General features: G+C 40.6%; 1 protein-coding gene across 11 annotated transcripts in view; it reads left to right on the top strand.

Annotated features, from left to right (window-relative positions):
* Positions 1-1,507: 1,507 nt before the first annotated feature.
* The window catches only part of NGR-B2 (neuropeptide receptor B2), an 86,538-nt gene continuing 63,129 nt past the window's right edge, over positions 1,508-24,916 (top strand). For 7 of the 11 annotated variants that reach the window (XM_062668694.1, XM_062668753.1, XM_062668597.1 and 4 more), the window contains exons 1-3: positions 1,510-1,912; positions 2,909-3,150; positions 17,936-18,046. In XM_062668694.1, coding sequence (XP_062524678.1) covers positions 3,099-3,150; positions 17,936-18,046 — 163 coding nt within the window. In that variant the 5' untranslated portion in view covers positions 1,510-1,912; positions 2,909-3,098. 11 annotated transcript variants of the gene reach the window in all.

Genomic DNA, 24,916 nt, shown 5'->3' with positions numbered 1-24,916 from the left:
GTGTCGCTGTTTGGCGAATCCTTCAGCCATTTTTTGGACAGTCGAGGCGCCCGGTCCTAGCAGAATGGTTGAGCCGTGACCGAGGGATTCTCAGCTTCCGGTTGATGCAAGTTTTGTGGCGGATAACTGCATCGCTTTTGTCTGGGTCCGGCTATTGTAGGCGGCGACCTCACCCCGGTGAAGGTTATGGGACGACCTGCGGAGGAGCTACCCGCGCTCTAACGCGCTACGTGGCAGCAGTTCTACGGAGCTTCTACGGAACAGCTTATGAGCGGTGTATGGCGTTCCAATACAGCAGGCTGGTTCTGGTCCAGCGGTTTATTCCGGAACACCAGCGGCAACGATACATCTGCTCATCTTAAAAAAAAATTAGAATCTCTTATTCGTAATAGATACGTAATAATTTACTCGTATCGTAAATAAATTTACAATAAAACAGAAAAAGTGAGTGAAAATGTTCGGAACAAACCTCGGATTTTTGTAGTAAATTGAGACTATGACTGTAGAACAATAGACTAGTCTTATCTTTTTTTTATTGCTTAGATGAGTGGACGAGCTCACAGCCCACTTGGTTTTAAGTGGTTACCGGAGCCCATAGAGAACTACAACGTCAATGCGCCACCAACCTTGAGATATAAGTTCTAAGGTCGCAGTATATTTACAACGGCTACCCCACCCTTGAAGCCGAATGCATTACTGCTTTTCGGAAGAAATAGACAGGGCGGTGGTACCTACCTACCCCTCTTGACCTATCCGTAAACGGATTCCCCAGCTTTAAAAAAAAAAAAGGGCGGCGACCTACCCGTGCGGACTCACAAGAGGTTCTACCACCAGTATTACGCAAATTATAATTTTGCGGGTTTGATTTTTATTACACCATGCTATTCCTTCACCGTGAAAGTCAACCGTGAACATTTGTTAAGTACTTTAAGTACATTTTCATTAGAAAAATTGGTACCTGCCTGCGGGATTCTAACACCGGTGCATCGTTACATATAAATGCACCGGACGTGTTATCGATGACTTCAAACCTTACCTTACTGAAAATACGCCAGCCGTCTGTGTGCACAATACTTCCAGATTCAGAAGACTATTCATTCAACATGTGTTGACAATAGAAACTCAGTATTATAATCCTAATTAATATTTCGATACGGCATCACCAATGCGAAGAAAGAAAAATGTAAATCCAAAAAATATTCCACTGCAATATTATTACATAAATAAAACAATACACAATATAATTTGTATTGAAACCGTAAGTCCTATAACCTATTACAACAATTTACATTTTAAAAGGCTTTAAAAACTAAACCGGCTACGAATTTGAAGCCTCTACGAAATTAGCTACGGGTATTGCGAGGCTACGGATTAAACGTTCTATGAATAAGCAGCGGGTATCACTTTATTTAGTGGCTGTTCTTTAAGTCTATACTCTATGCTCTAACAACACAGAGAAAGCATAGATAAGAGCTGTTGTGTTGTTATTAGCAACAGTCAAATATACATTGATTAAATGTCTTGTAATTATTTATACATGTATTTTATAAAGATTTTTTTGATTATTTTTGGGTGAGGTATTTTTACACTTTTTTGGTAGTAATTTACACATTCATGTTATGTATTCAATTATTTTTTCTCAACTGAAATAAAAACAAAAAAGGATTTTTTAACGGAGATACGAAGAGTCGAGTGTCCATTTTGTGAGTTGTTCTCGGAGTGCAAAGCCGTCTGCAGCTTTTATTGACATCGGCTTTCATTGTACGCTTTCAAAGCTATTTTCACTCACACAGCTGGGACACTTCTCACCTGCAATGGCATTCTCAAATTTCACAGAAATTTTGCCATTGATCCAAAAATTTACGAGTCGGAAATTAGTTTAGGAACATTTCAATTGGGTTCGCTCAGGAATGTAAGTGAAACATAACTGTATCGGGTGTGAACTGAGAAATAAATTTAAGCGACATTTACTTTGAAGATGTCTGTGGGCTCCGGTAACTACTTAACCGTGGGCCGTGAGCTCGTCTATCCAGATAGGCAATAAACAAAAAAAAATAGTACAATTTTTTTGGTCTAGAAGTCAGATGATTTTGCGATAGCATGTGGTTGGTCTCCGTCTTAAGTATTGTTTCAATTTAATAATGAAGGGGTGGTAGGATTTTAAGGCCGCCAATCACTGTGATCACCAAAGATTTTATTAGGACTACCCTAAAGTTTTAACAATCTTTGCGGAGTTCTTAACACAAACTTACGACGATCACTGGAGAATGTGCTCTCCGAGCAATATTTATTTGTAAGATATCATTATAATTTTTATGTTGTTAAGTTGTTAAACATTTATTGCTCACGCTAAACTAAACATATTATTCTCTCACCACATTAACTTAAATTTTAGGACGTTAGATTTTTGGGTTTGGTGATCAGTTCGTCTGCTGCCAGCTTTTCCTTTTCTTGATGAGGTTTTTCCAGAATATTTTTCTTATGACATTCATTAACGTGTGTCTTCCCTTTTCTTTTTACCATCTCGTGGTTGCGATTCCATTATATTTTTTAATCATTTTACCTTTATCTTTCGCTTCATCACCAATTCAACACTCTTATTTTATGATTATTATTTTTCACCTTTTTAAGCCTAATTTAGTCTTTAAATTCATGCTTTTTCCATTTCTCTTGTTCTCAACTTTACGGAAAGCGTGTGGTTCAGCGTTCAAATTTGAAATATTTATTAAATGTAGCATAAATAAATTTCCCGCATTGCTCAATAATGCTCACCTCATCTCAAAATAGACTTTTCAATGCAGTATAATATGCTTACACTCTAAATTTTTATAAGTAATTCCTGCTTCAGATAGGTAATAGACGTCTTCTATAATGTTACAATTCGTAAACAAAAATCAATTGTTTTTAGCGACCAGCACAACCAATAGTACATCTTAAAATTAAGCGGTAAGACTTTATTTCAACAATGGGTGACGAGGAGCAAGCTACCTTGGACAATCAGTTCATTGAGTTCAGCAAGCTATTTGAGAACAAAAGAGATGGTACTACAATAACATTATACCAATCGGATTTTTGGTTCAGACAGGCGAAAGTTTTGGATGACCGTAGAATCACGACGATTGACACCGGAGTTATCTTTAATAAGTACAGGTAATGATAGTAAGTTTTACACATCCATCAATCATGAAACGTTCATTTGATGGTAGCTTCAAAAAAAAAGCAATACAAAATCAATAGAATAATTTTAATTCAAACGTGTTCGTATTGATAAAAAAAAAACATACAAACATTTATCGAAAAAAATATTAAATAATATTTCTTAAATGTGAATCCATAAATAAAAAATATTAATAATACAATATAATATAGAGAGTTGGTGTATTTATTTGTTCACGTCTTCACATGCCTTGCATTTAGCAAAAGGTACTTATAAAGATAAAGCATTAGAAGAAATGGATGTATTGTGTGAAAGACGATATGGGTAGGAGGGGAGTGAGCGAAGAAATGGTATATGATAGAAGAGTATGGAAGGAGAAAACATGTTGCGCCGACCCCAGGTGACTGCGAGAAGGGCAGGATAATGATAATGATGAAAGATAAAGCATTAAAATAAAATCAAATATAGCTTTTCCTTTTTTGCATTTATTTTTCAAATACGAATTTACTACCAATTAGTAATGTGGGAGCAAAAAAACACGTGTCTTGCTGTTTAAAATATACATATTACACAAAATTATAACTGGAACAAACAGTCCCACATTCTATCATTAATATGTACACCACAATATATTGTGAACAAAAAGTGAACTTATCGAATAGTATATGAAATATAAACGCGTTACAGTAATTCTACAAAATGCTCGCTGAGGATCGATAATTTTGTGGATTATATTCCTCAAAGCCTACGAACTGACCGAACTGTGACAGATCTAATTCATTGTGAATCCGCACAATACTTCCCTGGAATGGCAGCTTGAATGATAAAGAGTTAAGTCTGTTCAAACCTCTTCGCAAACGATCACAGCAATAAGGGGTTTCTGTTTGGTGAAATTTGATAACGAGTCTAAAGGCATTCTGGTGAAACAGTAGTGGGATCAAAGGCTCGAAGCGTAAACACTAGATTTAACACTGAATGTTTGTGTGTGGAGGTCATCGTCTCCTTTATGGGGGCACGGAACAGGCCTCAAATCGAACCCCACAACCCGGGCTGGAACTCCCTACTATCAAGGCAGACTGAATAGTTTTGTCATTATAATTAATGTGTAACGTGAAATTTATTTCTTAAAAACGTGGCTAGATAAAGTCGTGGCCTATCGTCGTAGTTTCGGTTTGAAGGGTGGGCAGCCGTTGTAACTAAACTTGAGATCTTAGAACTTATATCTCAAGGTGGGTGGTGTATTTACGTTGTGGATGTCTATAGGCTCCACTAACCACTTAGCACCAGGTGGGCTGTGAGCTCGTCCACCCATGTGAGCAATAAAAAATAAACTAGTGCTAAGCGTTTAGTTGAGCACATTTTTTTTATTGCCTAGATTTTATAATAAATACTAGAAATCGTGTATCGTATCTATACTAATATTATAAAGAGGAAAGATTTGTTTGTTTGTTTGTTTCGAATAGGCTCCGAAACGACTGGACCGATTTGAAAAATTCTTTTTCCATTAGAAGCCGACATTGTCCCTGATGAACATAGGCTACTTTTTTATTTTATTTTTTATTTTCTTTTTTTGGTTTCATGTGTGTTTTAATGTTTCCGAAGCGAAGCGAGGGCGGGTCGCTAGTTAACAATAAGATACGAATGCACTAGACTTATTTTTTATTTTTCGTATTTTTTCATAAAGAATTCAAAAGTTTCAATTGGAACGTAGCCACAGCGTAGTCTAGCTAGCCAGTGATTCGGTATACCTCGAATAGCATCACAAAACGAACTAAACAAAGCTTTCGAGTAGTTAAAAACGTTACGTTACATAGTGTTCAATGTTTTCTGATTTTTTTTTAATAATAAAACGGAGGAGTTTGTAAAATGGACGCATGGGCTTGGTTCGTCTAGAAGGTACCACTTTAACAAACTACATCTATAATAAGAAAATGGGCCCCGGGACGGATTTAAAGAGTCGTATTCTCGTGGTTTAGGGTATGCTATACGATCAGATCAGGGAAAGGGACAGTCGTCCGTAACCACGAAAACTGAAAATGATTCGAGTCACCGGAAATAAAACAATATGTTAAAAGCCTCGTATGGATTCTGCGTTCCAAGGAACGCGTACCCAAGATACGCCTATAAAAAGGTACGCGTACCTTTTTACATACCCGTTTCTAAAGCAACACGAGTCAACTACGCGTAATCAGTGCGAGCCGAAAGAAACCAGTGTACGCGCGACCCTTGTGTAATGCTGACGAAGAGAACGGCTACGGTGTTTGCCGCGTTTTTATAGACATAGAAGAAACCGCGATACTGAATTAAAAAATTATATCGCGATCGACAGCAATATGGAAACAGGCTTATGTACGATTTAAGTCACGAAACTGAAAATTCAGCAATTTATTTTACTAGAATGTCTGTGTCTTTCACAGGAATCTTCATTTTTGTTGAAATGTCTCTCCACGCATCTTCACGTAATGAAGCATTTCTATAATCCGACGATTTCGTATTCCATAATTCATTATCGAAACACGAGAACGCGTGCGTGGCTTGCCATTGTGCCGGCTTTGACTCGCGACTAAATACCGACTGCGAATGGATCGCCCGCTAGCCTGGCTCGCGGGGTACGCGTACAGCGAATGTATTACTATACGCGTAGCCACACGTCCAGAAAGTCCGTAAGAGGCTTGAGACAGTAAAAAAACCCGAGATTGTATCTTGGAAGTAATTTCAATTAGGGTAAGCTGTTTTGTTTTCCATTAAACTATTCAATGTTGATTCATTATACGCTTAATATTATTATTGGAAGTCCGACATGACAGTAAGCTGTCAATCAATCAATCAAAATTTTGTAAGATTTGTTTGGTAAGAAAAAAAAATTTTTTTTCGAGAGCTTATACAACAAACACTTCACGTAGGTAGTAGAACAATAATAATATTGTCAGCACCTGTGTAATTCTGAAAGGAATATTCGCATGTCATCAATAGATGGCGCGGATATACTTTGCCAATCGTGCCAGCGATATTTGCATCTTGTTGTTGAATACTCCCCGAGTATTTAGTTTGTTTATCTGTACAGTTGTTGGCACTAAAGGTAGTCTATTAACAGAGGTGTGCCATTAATGATTCATTTTTTGGAGGTGCTAGAGAACATTGATGTTCCTCGGCCGAAAAAAAAACTTCTGAAAGAATAAAGTTAACTCTTGTTCCACACACAAATCAAAGAACGATATTTACCGTTTTCATAATTTTAAGCCCTATTTTATGGTGTAATTTAGTAACAAATTGAGACGGTTATTTTTTTTTCTCATACCTTCGATAGTTTTTTGAACAATTGCAAAAGCTAATGAACGTACCGCTAAATAGAATAAAAATTAGGAACATGTTTTACGGACTATGAGAATGGACTAGATAGATAATTGCCTGCATAGTGCTTTCAAACTTTCGTTCCCGCCTAGCCTTCAAACTAAAACGCAGCACTAATTTCACACTTTTTAATTATTCGATTGAAAGTAAATTAAAACTGTTAGGAATAGTTAAAGTAAATTAACGTAGTAATTGAAAATGCACACTCTCCTCGCGTCCTTTCCTCACTGCTGAGGGTCGTGACCATCATGTTTATACAGAATTCAATTTTTACTATGTCTTTCCAGCGTTTCCGATTATTAGCCGCGTGAAGGGTTTCATGGAATGGGGTTTCTAATGTGGTGCATATTTGATCAAACAAGCTTGTCGAGCTGCACGGTCTCTTTCTATCGATCTTCCCTGTCACGAATAGTTTCTCTAAGCTTTTTTTTTTTATTGCTTAGATGGATGGATAGCTATCAGATGTTTCCCGAGGAATATGAGGTACTCGAGTACGCGGCGAAGGCAGAGTGTGGACAGTCTTGTTTTAATCTTCAGTTGCTCTAAGATAGACACGTCGGTCCGAGGCATCCGGATCATTATCTTCCAGAATCACATTTCAAGAACATCCACACGTTTGCGATCAGCTGCTTTGTCCACTGCTCCTGGTCTCCGCACCGTATTGAAAAATAGAAATAAATGAGTGTGAACACCAGTTTTGTTTTCATTTTTTGGGTAAAGTTACGGTCTTTCCAGATTTACGGTGATTTCGATACGCCATCGTATTTCAGGTTCACTATATCCAGGATTGTTAGTGCGGAGCTTGGGTAAATAAATTTGTCAACAGGCTCAAGGCTTAGTGGTCCGATAAGCTCCAACTTTTTTGTGCGATCAACGGCCATAATTTTGGTTTTGGATTTGTTGATGGCAAGTTCAATCTTAGGTCAATCAAGGGTTGGCCTTGTGTGCTCCATCCTGTTCAAAAGCTCTGTCATCTCCGCTTCCGTTGTAGCAAGCAGAGTTGTGTCATCTGCGTAGCGTAGGTTTGTCACTCTGAAGCCATCGGTGGTGATGCCTCCATCTTAGTTTTCTAGGGTCTTATGCAAGATGTATTTGCCGTATATATTAAACAGATGGATGACAGAGTATATCCCTGGCGTAGTTCTCTTCTGAACTTAAACTGGTTTAACAAAGTATTGCCGATCTTTACAGCGCCCTTGCTGCTGTAGTACAGGGATTGGAGAAAAGCTATAAGGTGCATCAGTACTATGCAGGAACAAAATGCACTATGCAGGTTTAAACTATATTATAACATATTTTTGACAAATTTATCTTCAATTACAGAACACAATGAGTAGTAATTGTTCGCTTATTATTTTCCATTTTGCTAACAACATATATCAATCTAACTAAAACGAATCTAATGATACGTCATATATTCGTCTAAAGGTTGTATGTAGAGTATGCCAGGCTGTACAAAATATTAAGAATGGTAAATCTACTGGACCAGATTGTATCCCAATAAAAGTGTTGAAGTTTCTGAAAGTGGATGGATGGACGTGGTTGACTTTTATTCTTCAATAAATTGTTCCAAGAAGAGGCCATGCCTGACGATTGGTTCAAAAGATACCTGTACTTAAGATGACTTAAGAAGATGAAGACAAAGGTGATATAGGTATGCAACAATTATAAGGGAATAAAGCTCATGTGACATAGTATGATAGCTTGGGAGAAAGTGATAGCGAAAAGAATGAGAGAGGAGAAGAGTGAGGTGTCACAGAACCAGTTCGGGTTTGTGCCAGGACGGAATACAACGGATGCCATTTTTTCCCTTCGCCAATGATGCGAAAAATACCGCCGTGCAAATAAAAATTTGCACATAGTGTTTCTTGATTTGGAAAAGGCGTATGGACAGAGTTCCCCGTGAGGTTTTATGGTAAAGCATGAAAGTGAAAGGGGTGCCAGGGAAATACCAGCGGCTTATTCGAGCTAGGTACGGTAGAACCAGTACGTACGTACGCTTCGCAGCTGGCTACACCGAAGAGTTCACACGGCTTACACTAGGGAACAGCTTTAAGCCCTTACCTGTTCATCCTAATAATCCCTATCATAGGATATACAGGAGGAGGCACCCTGATGTATGCTGTTTGCCGACGACACTGTTCTCGTTGGAAAGGAAAGGTCTGAGGTACAGAGGAGAATGGCAAAATAGAAAGAAAGGTGGGAAAACGTGGGTCTGAAGATCAGTCAAACAAAAACTGAGTACACGTTTTGTGATTTTGGTAGTTCTTCAGACTTCACGTCAATCGCCTTAGATGGTGTATCCCTGCCGGACTGCTCCGACTTCAAGTACCTGGGCTCTATACTCAAGAACGAAGGCAACATAAACCATGACGTAGCAAACCGAATAAACGATAGTTGGGTGAAATGACGACAGGTCTCTGCAACGGCATGCGATCGTAGAATGCCCCTTGAGCTCAAGGGGAAAATTTACAAAACAATCATTAGATCTGTCGTACTGTATGGATCTGAATATTGGGTGAGGAAAGTAAAGCATGAAAGAGGAGTGCATGCGACAGAGATGCGAATGCGAGAAGAGATGGATGTATGAAGTGACAAGAACGGACGAGATAAAGAATGAGTATATCAGAGGAAGTGTGAAAGTAGCCCCGGTAATTAACAAATAAAAGAGCGGACGGTTAGTGTGGTATGGACATGTGACGCGCAGAGACAAGATGAATGTAACTAGGAGGTGTATGGAAATGGAAAAAAAAAAACCATATTAAATATATATAAAAAAACATTTATCTTAATTATTCATAGGCACTTTTATTTCAGTTCCATATCGCATTAATTAACAATTTTAACCTCGAATAATCCTCACAAAGAGGATTGGATCAGCGTTTATTTATTTCGCATGTAAACAGATTTATATGAACGCCAGACAGTTACGGTCGAAAATCCGTGCCATTTAGTTATGTCGCCAACTTAGTGGCACGCTATTATTAATTTGTTTATTACAAATAATATATTTTTGTGGAAGTAAGTGGAATTATGCAAGACGAGCTTAATGTTGTTTACACAATAATCGGACGTTTGGTGACGCAGTATTAAAATACTACTCCTTATTCAACGTGTGTATAATAAATTGTTGTTTTAGTATTAAATGTGTAAAAGTATTTTGTGAATCTGTCTCCGTTGCGACAGCAGATGGCAAACACGGGGAGTGTTTGCCATCTGACGTGTCCCCCGGATCAGTTAATTTACATAATAACAAGATTGCATTTAGACGAAACAAAAATTGAGACCTCCCGGATACATAATAATATATACATAAATTAATAATAACTGAAACATAATTTTATTTTGTTATTCTAATTTATTCAACAATTAATTGCAATTGAGTGTTGAAGAATCCTAAAGTAATCGAACTATATAACATGAAGAAAATATAAAGATTGAAATCGAAATATTTTAATTATAATCATAATAGTGATAATTTAGAAAGCCCTTCGTTAATAATGAGAGAAAGTAAGTAAACACATTTCAAACTCTCAGTTCTGTATTGGGCGCTGGTCTTTTCGAGTGTCGTCAACAGATGGCAGGGATCGCTTTTTGAATCGCGATAGTGAAAGGTGCTCCGGTATCTACGACTTTCGCTGAACAATTTTGTATGCAGTGAGCTTATATTCCCAACTTTGCTGCTGCTCACAGCGTGGGGCAGAAACGTTTAAATTTTTGTGAGATTGGAGATCATTAAATGATTCTCCACTATAATGAACTGAAACTTTTATTAGAACTGTGTATCTAAGCACTGTCTAATTATTTCATAATATCACTTTGAATTCCGTCCGTTCCGAATTTAAGGTAAGATGGTCGATAAATAAGAGCTTAACAACAGATAGGCGATATGCTCGCCTGTATAAAAAAAATAGATTTTAAATAAATGTATTCAAGTTAATTCAAAAAATATGTCATTTAAAGACGCAGGAAAATGATTTTTCAGTTTCAAAATTCACTTTTTTTTTAATTAACTGTATCCATTACATTTTCTTATGCGGCTTATACAACCCAAGATGGATAACAGTTTTCTGCAGGGGAAATAGTGAATTTATTCAACGAGAGATCGTTAAAAATACACGTATAGAATAAAGCTTATTAAAATTCACTCATATTTAACGTTAACCATTGATACAATTTTTTCTAGCAAATCAGAGATAAATTACGACGAATGGCTCGAGTTTTTGTCTGAACTGTGTGAAGTAAAGGGACTTAATGAGGAAGCAGTGAAGACTTCTCTAACCAACTGCGGTCTACCCGGACAGAATCCTGTCATCGTACCACAATATAGAGATTACTTTTTAACATACAAGCCTAAGGAAAAGATGCCTCTTTGATATACAAAATCATATATTTAATATAATATTACCTTATATAAAACAATTAAGTACGTTTTTGCTTAGAGACATGTTATTTGTAACATTTCGTTTATTTTTTAAATGTATATTTGTTATAAAGTTTACTCTTTTTAAATAAATGTTGTAATTCATTTATGTTTTACGGAATTCATCTCGTATTCAGTTCGAAAATAACTAAAACATTCTGAATGATATTCGCACGCGACACAGTATTCATTTACACTCAATTCAATAGGATGCTTCAAAAATAATTACACTAACGGATCAAAATCCTCTGTATAATATTTGCATTCTTCAGTATGGTCAGATCTGTTTATACGGTGCAATACAACAGTGTGCTGTACTCACGGTACAGACATTGTTCAATAACAATAAATCGTCGACATAATATTATGGTTATTTATTTTATTTATAGCTTTATATACTAGACAGTATAAAGGCGGACTTAATGCCATAGGCATTCTCTGACTGAATTTAATATCTAGTGTTATGATAATTGAGCACGGTTATGCTAACTTGCTAAGTAGAACACCCTTAATTGAGGGATGAGATGCTGTGAGCCCGTACGTTTAAGTGTTGTCCTGCCTATTTCTGAGACAAAGCAGTCATGTGTTTAAATTCAAAGAGCTGCTTTATAGCAAAATTGAGATCTTTAACATATGTTTTCCAGCGACCCCTTAACACCGAGTATACATACGACTTGTATATCAATTTACTATAAAATAGATTCGCGATTTAGTTTAGGAAATTTTGTAAAGTTATATTCTTGTTTCAAGTACGGAATCAACGACTGCTACTGTCGTAAGATACATAAGACGGAGATTCGGTTTTTTTTTTATGATTGAAGGATTACTGGTGGCCCGGTGGCCTTTCCAGTTTCACCAGGATAGGTGGGCGAGCCAAGGCTCAGCCAGGAGGGATGGGATTTGCTAACAGGTACCCGAGCGCCTCCGAAGCAGACCTAACAGCTCAAGAGCAGCTGTTTCGCGAATGAATCTACTACCGGATCGGAATCGCGACCCGCTGAGAAGATCGAGTTCGACGAGTACGGTTACCGGGGTCCCTAAGCCTGCTCCTAGTGTTAGAGCTGAAGGCGTCTAGTGCAAAGGTTATTGGATCTGATGGATCCGTAAGGACGTGTCTAGGGCGTCGACGGTGACTGGCTCCTGCGTGATCAGGATTCGGGGAGTACTCAACGGCGGCAACGATACGGAGATTCGATATTGCATTCAGAAAGATATCTGGTGTGAAAAAATCTTATCAGTGGACCAATGTAAATTTTGTATTAATCTTGTAGTTGTCATATTATACCAACCAGGAGTGTCCCTTATGTTGTTAAGCCTTGCAGTGTCAATGAGTAACGACCGCAACTCGACATCAAATAAACTGTTTGCTCGCACCGTTGAAATACTCAATCGAATGTAATATCAAGCACTTGTTTTTATTTCGTTTGTAAGCGAGCGACCGATGCAATATCAAAGTTCTCGATTAAAAAGGAGTCCTTTGTGAAAAATATTAACCAACGTAATAGTATCGAATATTGGAAAACGTGAATAGAAGCTTCGGTGATTAATAGTCGGCTTATATATCGAGTTCTTTGCGTTTTCACATGCACTACGAGTCTCGTATTTTTATCGCAACTGTATATTTTTTGTAAAACTTCTAACAGAAAAATTGTATTCACCTGTCGTTGCTTCAGTAGTGAATGTATCTACAAAAAGATTATTCATTCATACACTTACAATGTAATATATGACATGACTTAACTTATTTTTGTATCTGAACACTTTCACTCGTAAATGAGATTTAAGATTGTTTAATAAATGTTTACATTTTAAAGTAGAATGCGTGCTTACTTTGCGCCTTAAATAGCCAAGATGATGGTACCTATTTGTACGAACTCAAAACTGGCCCTACCGGCAGTAAGTGCGTTCAAAGCATGCTGGTAAAAGACTCTAAGAACAATTCTACCCATTTTTTGGTGAATCCTTTAGGGAGGCTAGGGGATGCCAAGAGTAGTCGTGGCTATCGATGGATAGGGTTGCATCTTGTCAATTATAATTTATCTAACTTATCGGAAGATATAGGTTCTAGATCGACATCGCACAGTCAATTGTGATATGAAATATTTCAACACTCTCTACTAATAAAAAAAGTCAAATTTCAAAATCATTTAATAATTAAAAGATTCGTACATTGAACTAATGTTATAAGCTAGTAATTTCGTCTGTCGTCAGTGTTGAATCCTTTTATCACAATTTTAACAAGCCCTTCATGATCTTCGACGTCACAACACGGATCTAGTAGAAAGGGGAACAGATCCCTCTGTAGTCCGTTGTCATGGTAAACTCCTCTTTGTGAGAGGCTTCATGTCACCTACAAAATATGTTTCTTGTTAATTTAGCCATTCAATATTTCGAATAAATATGCATAGTTACAAGTATTTTAAATTTTAAGTGAAGTAAAGCTTAAGTTTTTATCAGATATTATTATCTGAGATCAGATATTTTATAGAAAAACTTACCCAAATTCACTAGCTTCAATACAAAATATCTACTATATATTAATCTTACACTAGTTTCTTTTATTGTGATGAGAGAAGCGTGGCTGGTTCAGACACCTACCCGCTTGACTAGGACTCATGGGTGAACTCAAGGTCCCAGTTACCAACAGCCGCCCAAATATCCCCAGAGGAGGGCTAGCAGCTTGAGAGCAGCTGTGTCGTGAGTATATCTATCGCATCTGAATCGCACTTACTCAGGATATCTGTCGAGAAACTCAGCGGGCTGATTCTATGGGCTACTTCATGCGTGGCATACTTTCATGTCGAACTTATCGACGAATTTGACGATTACAATGACCTGTGCTTTGGTTGCTGCTACCAGTAGCATAACACTTAGCGGTGTGTGGACCCGTAGTGACATTTCGATGCTCACTGGCTCCGCCACGAGCCAGACTTAGAAATGTAGTCAGTTACGATGCTGTGCTACGCATCGCCACACTGAGCTACGTGGAACTACACTGCGCTACGCGGCGCTACAGCTTTCATAATTTTTCGCATGGGTTTGAAACCTAGATCATCATATGAAGATCTACATTCCTCATGCACCATGGCGCTCGAACAGCGATTCTGTAGAAATGAGATTCAATACTTTGGTCGAAGTCTGTATTCAGGTGGGTCGCGGCACCGTATGTCACACTCGTATACACATTTTGTAAAGTGTCACAGATTTATGAAGGGACATTTTATTTCGGTTGCAGATCATGAGATAATGTCTGCTGAGGATAAAAGCATTGCGATCGCTATCAGGGCCGATTCCACTTGTATTGTACCAGCGATTTTCACTAGTTTGTTAGTACATATGCTCCGTCAGCCATCCGATCTTCGCCCTATATGGCCTGCCCACTGCCACTTCAGCTTGCTAATCATATTATTATGCTATAAGAACAGAGTTTATGTGAGAGCGGAATTTCATGGATGCATCCAAGATGATACCTAGATTCTTAAGCTTCCTCGCCCCGTAGTTTTTGGCCTCACAGAGATCGGAGACCTTCCAGCGCCCTTCCATGGGCCCACCACCAAGTCACAATGGTGGTGCTTGATGCCCCTGCCGACGTGCTCCCCTAAGATTTCGGAGGTGGAGATCCGTGCGACCGTATCAAAGATGAGGAGAAGGGACGCGACACCCAGCCCTGATGGTATTTACGACTGGGTTTGGGATTTAGTCTTCGGTGCTCTGAGTGACCGGCTAGAACGGCTTTTCGAAGCATGCCTCCAGTCGACACGATTTTCGACTTAGTGGAAGAGGGGCAGACCCGTACTTTTGAGGAAAGAGGGGCGCCCGGCAGACTCACCCGCTGGGTACCGCCCCATCATGTTGCTGGACGGGGCTGGAAAATTGTTGGAGCGAGTTGTCGTCGTCCACATCGTCCGGCACCTGACTGGGACGGGTCCCGATCTATCGGCGGAACAGTACGGCTTCAGAGAGGGCCCTTCAACTATCGACGCGAGAGCACGCCTGCGTGCCCTCCCTGATGAAGCTGTCGCCCGGGGCTTTGGCGGTGTCCCTGGACATCGTCAATGCTTTCAACACCTTCAGTCCAACATAGTCGATGATCGCAGGGCCGCTCGAATATGACGGGGCCCCCGTGTACTTCCGCCCGCTGATCGGGTCATATTATTATCTTGGGGACAGGTGGCGGACAGGAAACGGTGGTGCGATGCTCCACTTTCCGGTCGAGCACGGTGTTTCACAGGTGTCGCTCCTTAGCCTGGAATGTTCGCTACGACTAGGTCGTGCGGGGCGCCCTTCACAGCCCTCTCCCGGGGGAATAGGCGTTGTGTGTTACGCGGACGACACGTTGATCGTGGCCCGTGGGAAAGACTACCATGAATCAGCCCGTATTGCCTGCGCAGGGGTGGCATTCGTCGTCGGTAAGATTCGATGGGTCTCGAGGTGGCACTCGAGAAATCCGAGGCCCTGCTGTTTTCCGAGACGGCGGACATAGAGTCGTCGAATACCGTCTCGACGACCCGTCGGTTGGGCGTCCTAGGGGAGGCCCGCGAGTTTGGTTGTAGTGTTGACTACGGGAATCCCCTACTCTCCCTGAGTTCTGACCCCGGGCGGAGATCAGATGTCGGGTGAGAGAGTACAAGGGGAGTCGTTTAGTAGGTAGGGCTCTAAAACAGAAGGCACTGACGATTAAGTATTACCAATGTGGTAGCAACGAAAATACGACCAAGCACCGTCGTGCACTGCTCCACGTGGCTGGAGCTACGTGTACACCATTTTGCCCAAGGAGGCGGCGAAACTAGAGAGGCTCATCCCTCGTCGCCGAGTCAGAAGCCGGAGAAGAAATTTCACCAGGTCCTTACCCCGCTAAAGGTTTCGGAGCAACCTGAGAGATCAAGGAAGCGTGACGCGCTGCATCATATCGGTTCGGGATTTTCGTACTACGTGACTGCAGTTCTACGGAATTATTTAGAAGAGAAACTGGTTTACTATGTACCGCTTTTGACCCGGCAGTCTAGTTTTAATCGACTGGGGTACTTCTGAATACCAACAGCACCGCCTGGAGCAATCTGGCGGGCTACCGTGCTGTGCCTCGACGACTCCGCCGGCTTGACGTCCTGAGGTGAGCTGCATGTCTGGTTATAGTGCGACGGTGGTAAACCCCCTCGAAAGTGAGAGTGCGGGAGAGTCACTTAGTGAGTAGACGCTTAACGTCTTCGCCATCGAGTCCCACATAGGGTGCGCCCACTGGACACGGAAACATACCTAGAGATTTGGTACATGGCCCAAACATTTTTTTACCCCTTTCTGCATACTCTACTCCTGCTTCTCGTCAACTTTTTATCTTAGTGTCTCACCAGCCTTCTCAGTCCAGCTTGTTCCATTCCAGATTCCACCTGACGGGTGTCCTAATCTAAATAGCGGGTTTTATATCTACATATTTTTATAGAAAGGCTTAACCTCGACGCTCACAATAGTTCTATATGCTTTTTTTTCCTACCTAAGCTGATAGCCTTGAGAGGATATATCAGCGTAACCTTAACTAGTAGGTGAGCTCACGGGGCTCAAACCGGAGTGTTGCTAACACTGATCACAGTAAGAGCAGTGCTTCGCAGAATCTACCACCGGATCGGAAACGCGACCCACTGAAAAGATCCGGCGAGAAACTCAGTGGGCTGTGTCTATGGGTTAATTCGCTCGTCGAGCCCTTCGTCGCAAGCGACGGGTTCGACGAGGACGGTGACCGGTGCTTCTATATGCGACGCCCTCGAAAGTCACCAGAAACCGCAAAGATCATTTCACAATTATTCATTTGCGGAAGGTGAGGTCCGTTTTTCCATAAAAGGGCAAAAATCTCCAGGTGGACAATACTGAGGCTAAGGCTCATCACATGGAACGTTTCCTGGAAACTATCCTGAGGATTCAGGAAACTATCTCCAGCGCTGCTGTTCCAGGAGCGAGATGATCACGTTGGCGTCTTAGTTGACCGCAAAGAAAAGGCTGTAGTACTTTAGATCTCCGTTTATTTTATGTTTTCAATTGGGTGTGGGGCTCCCATTTAATTTATGTCCCTCCCGGTAATTGCGGTTAAATATGGCCAAAGTTATTGCGAAAGGAATTCAGCGGACTCAATCATTAAATACACCGTAACGGATGAAAGAAGACGTTCAAAATTTTATGTTAAAGAAAGAATATTCAGAAAAGTCTGTTGAAACTTTTTAGGCTTTCAATTAGTACGTAGGTAACAGTGAAAATGGATTAACAAGCATGATACGGGCACGTCTAGAACACAAACAAAAAGTTAGATTTTGATGCTTGTTAGTCACCCTAACGAAAAGCGAGCTGTAACTTCTGTTACAACTCGCTCGCTTGGCTCGATTTTTTAAACAAAGGAACCCGTCTTTTCGCTGTTGCTATAACGATGTAGCATGAAATTAACGGATTTATTAAGACATTTTGCGATACCTGCGTTATTGAAATCATACTAAAAACTTTGAATATGAATAAACGATGCCAGAAAAATATAAAAATCCAAAATCTCCGAAAGAATTACTTTGATTCACAAAAATAAAATTATAGAGTCAGTAACCTAATATATGTACTAGTTTTTTGTTCCTAAAATCATTCCGTTAATAATTAAAATCTCAAAATTCTGTTTTATTTTGTCTGAAAAAGTAATACTCTACTAATTTAATCCACTAATAATTAATTGCATAACTAATTTAATATATGATAAATGCGTGCATTTTACAAGGGGCTTTAGCCTGTTGTAGACCGTTCATAGGAAAAAACATGTTGAACACCGATGATACTGATAAATTGGCAGCTGGATAATTGCAAAGTATTGGATAATTGTAAGATTTCATTTTTTTATTATCGTGCCTCTGTGAGTATTCTTCGACATAGTGTAATTGGTTAGGGCGGAGGAGTTAACCAAAAGCACATGATATGTCTAAATCCTCATTTACTAATTCCTGTAGAAATTTCCAAGGGCTTGATTTTATTTTTCTTCGCAGGCGTTCGCTACTGTCAACCCAGGTTCGACGGATACCTCTGTTGGCCTCCTACGGCTGCCGGGGAAACCACATACTTGCGTTGTCCAGTTGCGCGGCTGAGCGACTCGACGAGTAAGTAAAATGTTCATTACATTACAATGGGGGGTGAACAATTTTTACACGGTTTTACTACAACAACAAGAGTTGATATATGATTTGTGCCACCATGGTAAGCAATATTGAACCATTCAGTCACTAATGTAAAACAAAATTGTACGCCCCCTTAAAATATATTTAGTATTTTTAACAGTTTAATACATATCATTTAAAGCCGATATTTTGTTAATGCGTTAAGTAAGATTTAAGTTTAACTACCCGTTATGTCAAGAAAATATAATTACTTAATTTCTCATTTAATGCCTGTGAAAGTACAGTAATGAAGATCTAAAACTGGCAACCTTTTATCTAAGTTTCAAATCTATAAATAGGTAGTAGCGTTCACGTTTTGCTGTCTCAAAGCTCCGGTACTCACTCAAAATCAGTTGGGCCGTGAGTTATGTAAATAAGTCTTCTTCTTCTTTTTCTCCACCTTATCTAGGTGGGGTCGGCACAGCTAATTTTTCTCTTTCATTCTCTTCTATCAGCCGTCATCTCAACAGTCACTCTTCTCTCTCTCTCATATCGTCATTCACACACTCCATCCATGTCTTCTTTGGTCGACCTCTTCCCTCTCCTACTTATGTAAATAAGTCTACAATACAATAAAATTCTCTCTAAAATAATACCTCTGGGTCTGCGGAGGGACTTCGGTTCCCTCTGTACCGTATATTCCATGAGGAGTGCTCTGAGGAATTGTTTGAGATGATACCACCATCTCGTTTTTACCATCGCACCGCCCGCCATCGGAGTAGAGTTCATTCATACTACCTGGAGCCACTGCGTTCATCCACAGTGCGCTTCCAGAGATCTTTTTTACCACGTATCTTCCGGCTTTGGAATGAGCTCCCCTCCACAGTGTTTCCAGAGGGCTATGACATATCCACGGGCAATAAAAAAAAAATCTCGATTTACCTACTAAAATGCTTCACTATTTAACTAAAGTAATGAATGAAGATGAAAATTTAAAAACAAAGCTGATGAATAAAGAAAAGAAAATTGAAGTGAAATTTATTTACTTAGATATTATCATTAAATAATTGTTGAATATCATCAACTCTATCACCATTTAGAAGCTCGCGGTGTTGGATAGCTGGCTAAATAAACTCAGAGGACTTGTATTATTAATATTTATATTACGAATTTTTATCCTCACCATAAGACTATCAACGTAAAATAAATTTATTTATTGTTAAAAATAATTATAAATCGTAGAAATAAAACTGGGTGAAAACCCTGTTTCTACGTCGAGCTGTCGGTTAAGTAATTGCTAACTACAGAATGTGACCAGGTGACGCGCCGTCTCTATACGGGGGTGGTGCGATCAATGGCCCTATACGGGGCGCCCGTGTGGGGCCAGTCCCTGGCCGTGGGGGTGGCGAAGCTGCTGCAACGGCCGCAACGCACCATCGCGGTCAGGGTCATCCGTGGTTATCGCACCATCTCCTTTGAGGCGGCGTGTGTACTGGCTGGGACGCCGCCTTGGGTTCTGGAAGCGGAGGCGCTCGCCGCTGACTATAGGTGGCGGGCTGAACTTCGTGCCCGGGGCGTGGCGCGTCCCAGCCCCAGTGTGGTCAGAGCACGGAGGGCCCAATCTCGGCGGTCCGTGCTGGAGTCATGGTCCAGACGGCTGGCTGATCCTTCGGCTGGTCGTAGGACCGTCGAGGCGATTCGCCCGGTCCTTGTGGATTGGGTGAATCGTGACAGAGGACGCCTCACTTTCCGGCTTACGCAGGTGCTCACTGGGCATGGTTGTTTCGGTGAGTTCCTGCACCGGATCACAGCCGAGCCGACGGCAGAGTGCCACCATTGTGGTTGCGACTTGGACACGGCAGAGCATACGCTCGTCGCCTGCCCCGCATGGGAGGGGTGGCGCCGTGTCCTCGTCGCAAAAATAGGAACCGACTTGTCGTTGCCGAGTGTTGTGGCATCGATGCTCGGCGACGACGAGTCGTGGAAGGCGATGCTCGACTTCTGCGAGTGCACCATCTCGCAGAAGGAGGCGGCGGGGCGCGTGAGAGACGCACAATCCCGCCGCCGTCGAGCGGGGGCCAGGGAGGCGGATCTCGCCCAAGCCCTGGCCCTCTAAGTGTCTCGGGTCCCCCTCACGTGTCGGTCTGGGGACCGGCGAGGGGGGCCTAAGAAGACGACGTGCAAGCTGCTCTGCACGCGTTTTACGCAAGAGCATCCGGGTGATGGAAGGCCGGCTATCCTCGACCCACGCTGGTTCTGGCCCAGCGGGGTATTCCGTAGGGTAACCCACTCTAACCGGCGCCATCTAGGCGGGCTTCGGACAGTCTGCCGACCGAGAGGGCTGGTGGTCGTGGCGCCGACGACCGCCAGTCCGGCGTCCCGAGGGGGAGGGTGATGGGAGAGATGTGCTCCGCACTAAACGCTTCACTTTCCCCCCTTTGCCTTGTCATGAGTTCTGTCTCATGCGAGGTTTGGACGTTGGTTGTTGAGCGACAGGAGGTTTTAGTCAGTTCGACTCTGACATACCCCGCCCAGTATCCCCAGAAAAGGGCGGAAGTCCGGCGATTTCCTCCTGACCAAAAAAAAAAAAAAAAAAAAAACTACAGAATGTATGTAGGTATATCTTAATGCCAAGAACGTTTTTTAATAGTTAACTTGGGTATTTGTAGCAATCGAACGTAAACCTAAAATAATTACATATTTTAAGTAGTCGATAATTTCGGTAACTGATAAATAACAAAAAAAGGTTTTTTTTTAAATAAAATTATAAAGTAAACGTGAATTATACCATGAAAATTCCTTATTAAATTATTCCAAATTCTAAATAAAAACAATCACGTTTATTATAAAGGGTGTTTTATCTCTCGAAATCGATTAAATATCTCAATAAAAATGAAAGAAAGTACAAAATTTCTGTACCAATGATCTAATACATAAAAGCTTAATGTTTAAAAAAATGCTAATTACGCTATCTTAAGCAAGAGCAGCTATCGGAAGCCCCTCATATTATCGCAGACATTTGGCTACGTGTATCACGTGATACTGACAAAATAGTGGAAACAAATTGTATTATAGCTTTTCGTTTCTGAGGTTCGAGAAAAAAACATACAACGAAAGTACATCTTATCGGTTTTTTCCAATTTTGTAAAATTAATTAGTGAGATCTACACTCTAAGCTACTGGAACGAATTACAATCTCAAAAGTATTCAATTCCTTTAAAATTAGCAAAGATGTCATTTTAATAACTTAAGTCGTTGTTGTGTCATAGTATATTTTGTTTTCAAAACACACAACTATGATATTTAATCTTAACCTTTTTTTTAATCATATATTCTTAAAAAACTCGTTTAATCGATTATATTTTAATCTTTTTTTTTTGTTTAATACTTTTTATTTTTCAAAAAATAATTATTAGATTAAGACCGATATGAATAAGAACATGGTTTTATTAATTCAATAAGTAAAGTAAAAAGGCATTACAAAATATATAATCGATACAAAATCGTATAATATAGGTAGGTATAGCTAATCATAACAAGTTACATGAATGCTTTTTACATAACTACTACTACAGAGCAAATTTAGAGATGATATTTTTTTCTCTTTATAACACTTGCAACAACTAAGTAGCATGTGTTAACTAGTTTATAATGCACGTTATTGTCGAAGCAACGTAGTCGGTCACAAATATGTGCGAAGCGTGTCGAGAGAGTTTATGCATTCGGAAACTATAGCAAACTATTCACATTGATGCTTAAAACTATTAACGCCTCAATATTGAATCGGCCCTCTCCACTGAACGTCTGGTTCATGGAAACATTATTATTAACAGATAGTTTATGTTGTGGTTAATAATTGCCAACTATATAATAGATTGGGGAAAAAGTTTCTCCGCATTTTTTAAGAAAATTCACATTTTTTAATATATAATAGTTTATTAGATAGCTTTTTGTCATCTTGTAGGTAGGGACATGATCCCATTGCTATAGAAATTTTGGGGCTTCTGATCAAAATACCGCGACAATTGGTTTTGGCAGTCCTCTCGTGATGTTAACCTGACACTGCCTAAAGAATTCTGAAGAAACCGAAACAGGTGGAAACCTGAAGGTGCAAGGTCAGGACTACACGGCGCCAGCCAAGCTCTCTTAATTTTTGCTAAGTGGCTAAAGATGTGTGAGGTCTAGCGTTATCATGATGAAAAACCACACCCCTTCTGTTGATTGATTCCGGCCGCTTTCTCTCAACTTTTTGCTTTAATCTCAACCTCTTGGTCTGCGGAGGGACTTCGGTTCCCTCTGTATTTTGTACCGTATGTTCCATGGGGAGTGCTCTGAGGAATTATTCGAGATGATACCGGCATCTCGTTTTTACCACCGCACCGCCCGCCACCGGAGTAGAGTTCATCCATACTACCTGGAGCCACTGCGGTCATCCACAGTGCGCTTCCAGAGATCTTTTTTGCCACGCACCATCCGGCTATGGAATGAGCTTCCCTCCACGGTGTTTCCCGAGCGCTATGACATGTCCTTCTTCAAATGAGGCTAATGGAGAGTATTAAGCGGTAGGCAGCGGCTTGGCTCTGCCCCTGGCATTGCTGAAGTCCATGAGCGACGGTAACCACTCACCATCAGGTGGGCCGTATGATCGTCTGCCTCAAGGGCAATAAAAAAAAAAATTCATTTAATTTCAAATGCGCCAAAACTGTTTTGTGATCAATTCTCAGTTCTTCAGCTACGTCGTAACTACTGATATGCCGATCTTGCTTCACTTTTTCAAAAATGGCATTCATTTTATCCGTAATAGAGCGACCAGAGCGACGTGCATCTTTGACATAAAAATTTCCGGATTGAAAACGCTTCAACCAAATTTGTGCTACTCTACCAGACACTGCACTCGGTCCATAAACATCGCAAGTTTATTTCGCGGCTTATGTTGCATTTATACCTTTTTTGTAGTAAAATTTCAAAAATGTATCGAATTCCTTCATTAGATTCACTCATCTTGACCGTACGAAAAATAAATAAAAATCACACATTTTCCTAATTTGGATTTGGAATTATCTTCTGTAACATTTAACATTTAATGATACTAAAACCAGCCAGATACAAGCAGTATAGCCAAAGAGATTTCATTACAAGTTCATACATACTATAATGCGAAAAGGCTTTTTCCCCAACCTATTTTAATGAACGTGCGAATGAAAGATCAGATATGTCTATTTTTTTAATTACTATTATTATTTGTCAGGGCAACTTTGTGAGATTTGAGAGTTTTCAATAAAACATTTTCGTATTGAAGTTCAGCATAATTGAGTAAGTATATTCTGTGCTAATAAAATAAACTAATTATTATAGAATATCTTCCTATTCGTACACTCTTGACAGAGTGGTCGTGGTCATGCATCAGTCGGATCCTGCGATACCGATGCTCTCGCGATGCGACGCCATGTGGCACGATGTTTCGCAGAGTGAGAGCAAGCATTTAAGTTGGAGTGAGTAACAGATTTTATGAGGTCGGTCCATCGTGTTGGAGATCGTCCGCGAGATCTTTTGCCCTCGACTTTCCCTTGCACCACCAACCGCTCAATGGAGTCCTCATTACGAGTGATGTGCCCGAAGAATTTGAGGATTCGTAATTGGACTGTTGACGATAGTCTCTCCTTGATGTTGAGCTCTTTCAGGATCGAAATGTTGGTACGGTGCGCGGTCCACGGAATTCTGAGGAGACGTCTCCAACACCACATTTCTAGTGCGTCGATCTTACGACGGTCTTGCATCCTCAGCGTCCACGTCTCAGCCCCATACAGAAAGATTGGAAAGACCAGGCATCTCATTAACCGAACTTTTGTATTTTTGGTTATTCTGCGGTCTCTCCAAATCTTTGTTAGCCTCTCAACTGAGGATCTTGTCACGGCGCAACGTCTTCGGATCTCATCTTCGCAGCCTCCAGCGTTGGTGATAGTGGAGCCTAGATATACATAGCTATTAACTACCTCGCATCCCGCTATATGTTGGACTTCCGGTTGGTTGATGTTAGCACGATCTACGATCATCATTTTGGTCTTATCACGATTGATCGCAAGTCCAAAATCCAACGCTGTAGTCTCCAGCCGGCGAAGAAGCACCTCGATTTCGTCTCTGGTTGACGCCAAGAGGGTAGTATCATCGGCGTATCTCAAGTTTGATATTTTCCGACCACCAACGGATATTCCTTTATCCCAATCATCAAGAACTATCCGCATTATATACTCTGTGTATATATTAAATAAAAGAGGAGATAGTATGCAGCCCTGCCTAACGCCTGCCTGTGTGCTGAAGCGTTCGGAGTCAATACTGTCAACACGAACAGCGGCCGTGCCATCTTCGTACAGACGTCTGATGGTGTGTACAAGATGTTGCGGTACACCCATTTCCGTCAGTACCAACCACAGCTTCCACCACTTGACGGTATCAAAAGCCTTTCGGAAATCCACGAAGCACACATATAGGCTAATATTAAATTCTCTGGCCTTTTCTACAATTTGCCGCATTACGAGTAGTTGCTCTCTTGTGCCTCGACCTTTTACAAATCCTGCTTGCTCGGGGGCGATCTCTCGGGACAAGTAACCTTGGAGCCTCGTGTTAATTATGTGCAGCATGACTTTACTGGCGTGGGATACGAGAGAAATTAGTCTGTAGTTATTGCACTTCTTCGTTGATCCCTTTTTGTGAAGTGGAATGAATATCGAATGTGACCAATCGCTCGGCCAAACTCCAGTGACCCAAATTCGACAACAGATGATGTGCAGTATATCCACTCCGATTTCCCCCATGGCTTTTATTGTCTCGATGGGGATTTCATCAAAACCTACAGCCTTATTCCGTTTAAGGTGG

This window comes from Bombyx mori, chromosome 1 (assembly GCF_030269925.1).
Source record: "Bombyx mori chromosome 1, ASM3026992v2".
NCBI lineage: Eukaryota > Metazoa > Arthropoda > Insecta > Lepidoptera > Bombycidae > Bombyx > Bombyx mori.
This window is presented reverse-complemented; position numbering and strand designations above follow the sequence as displayed.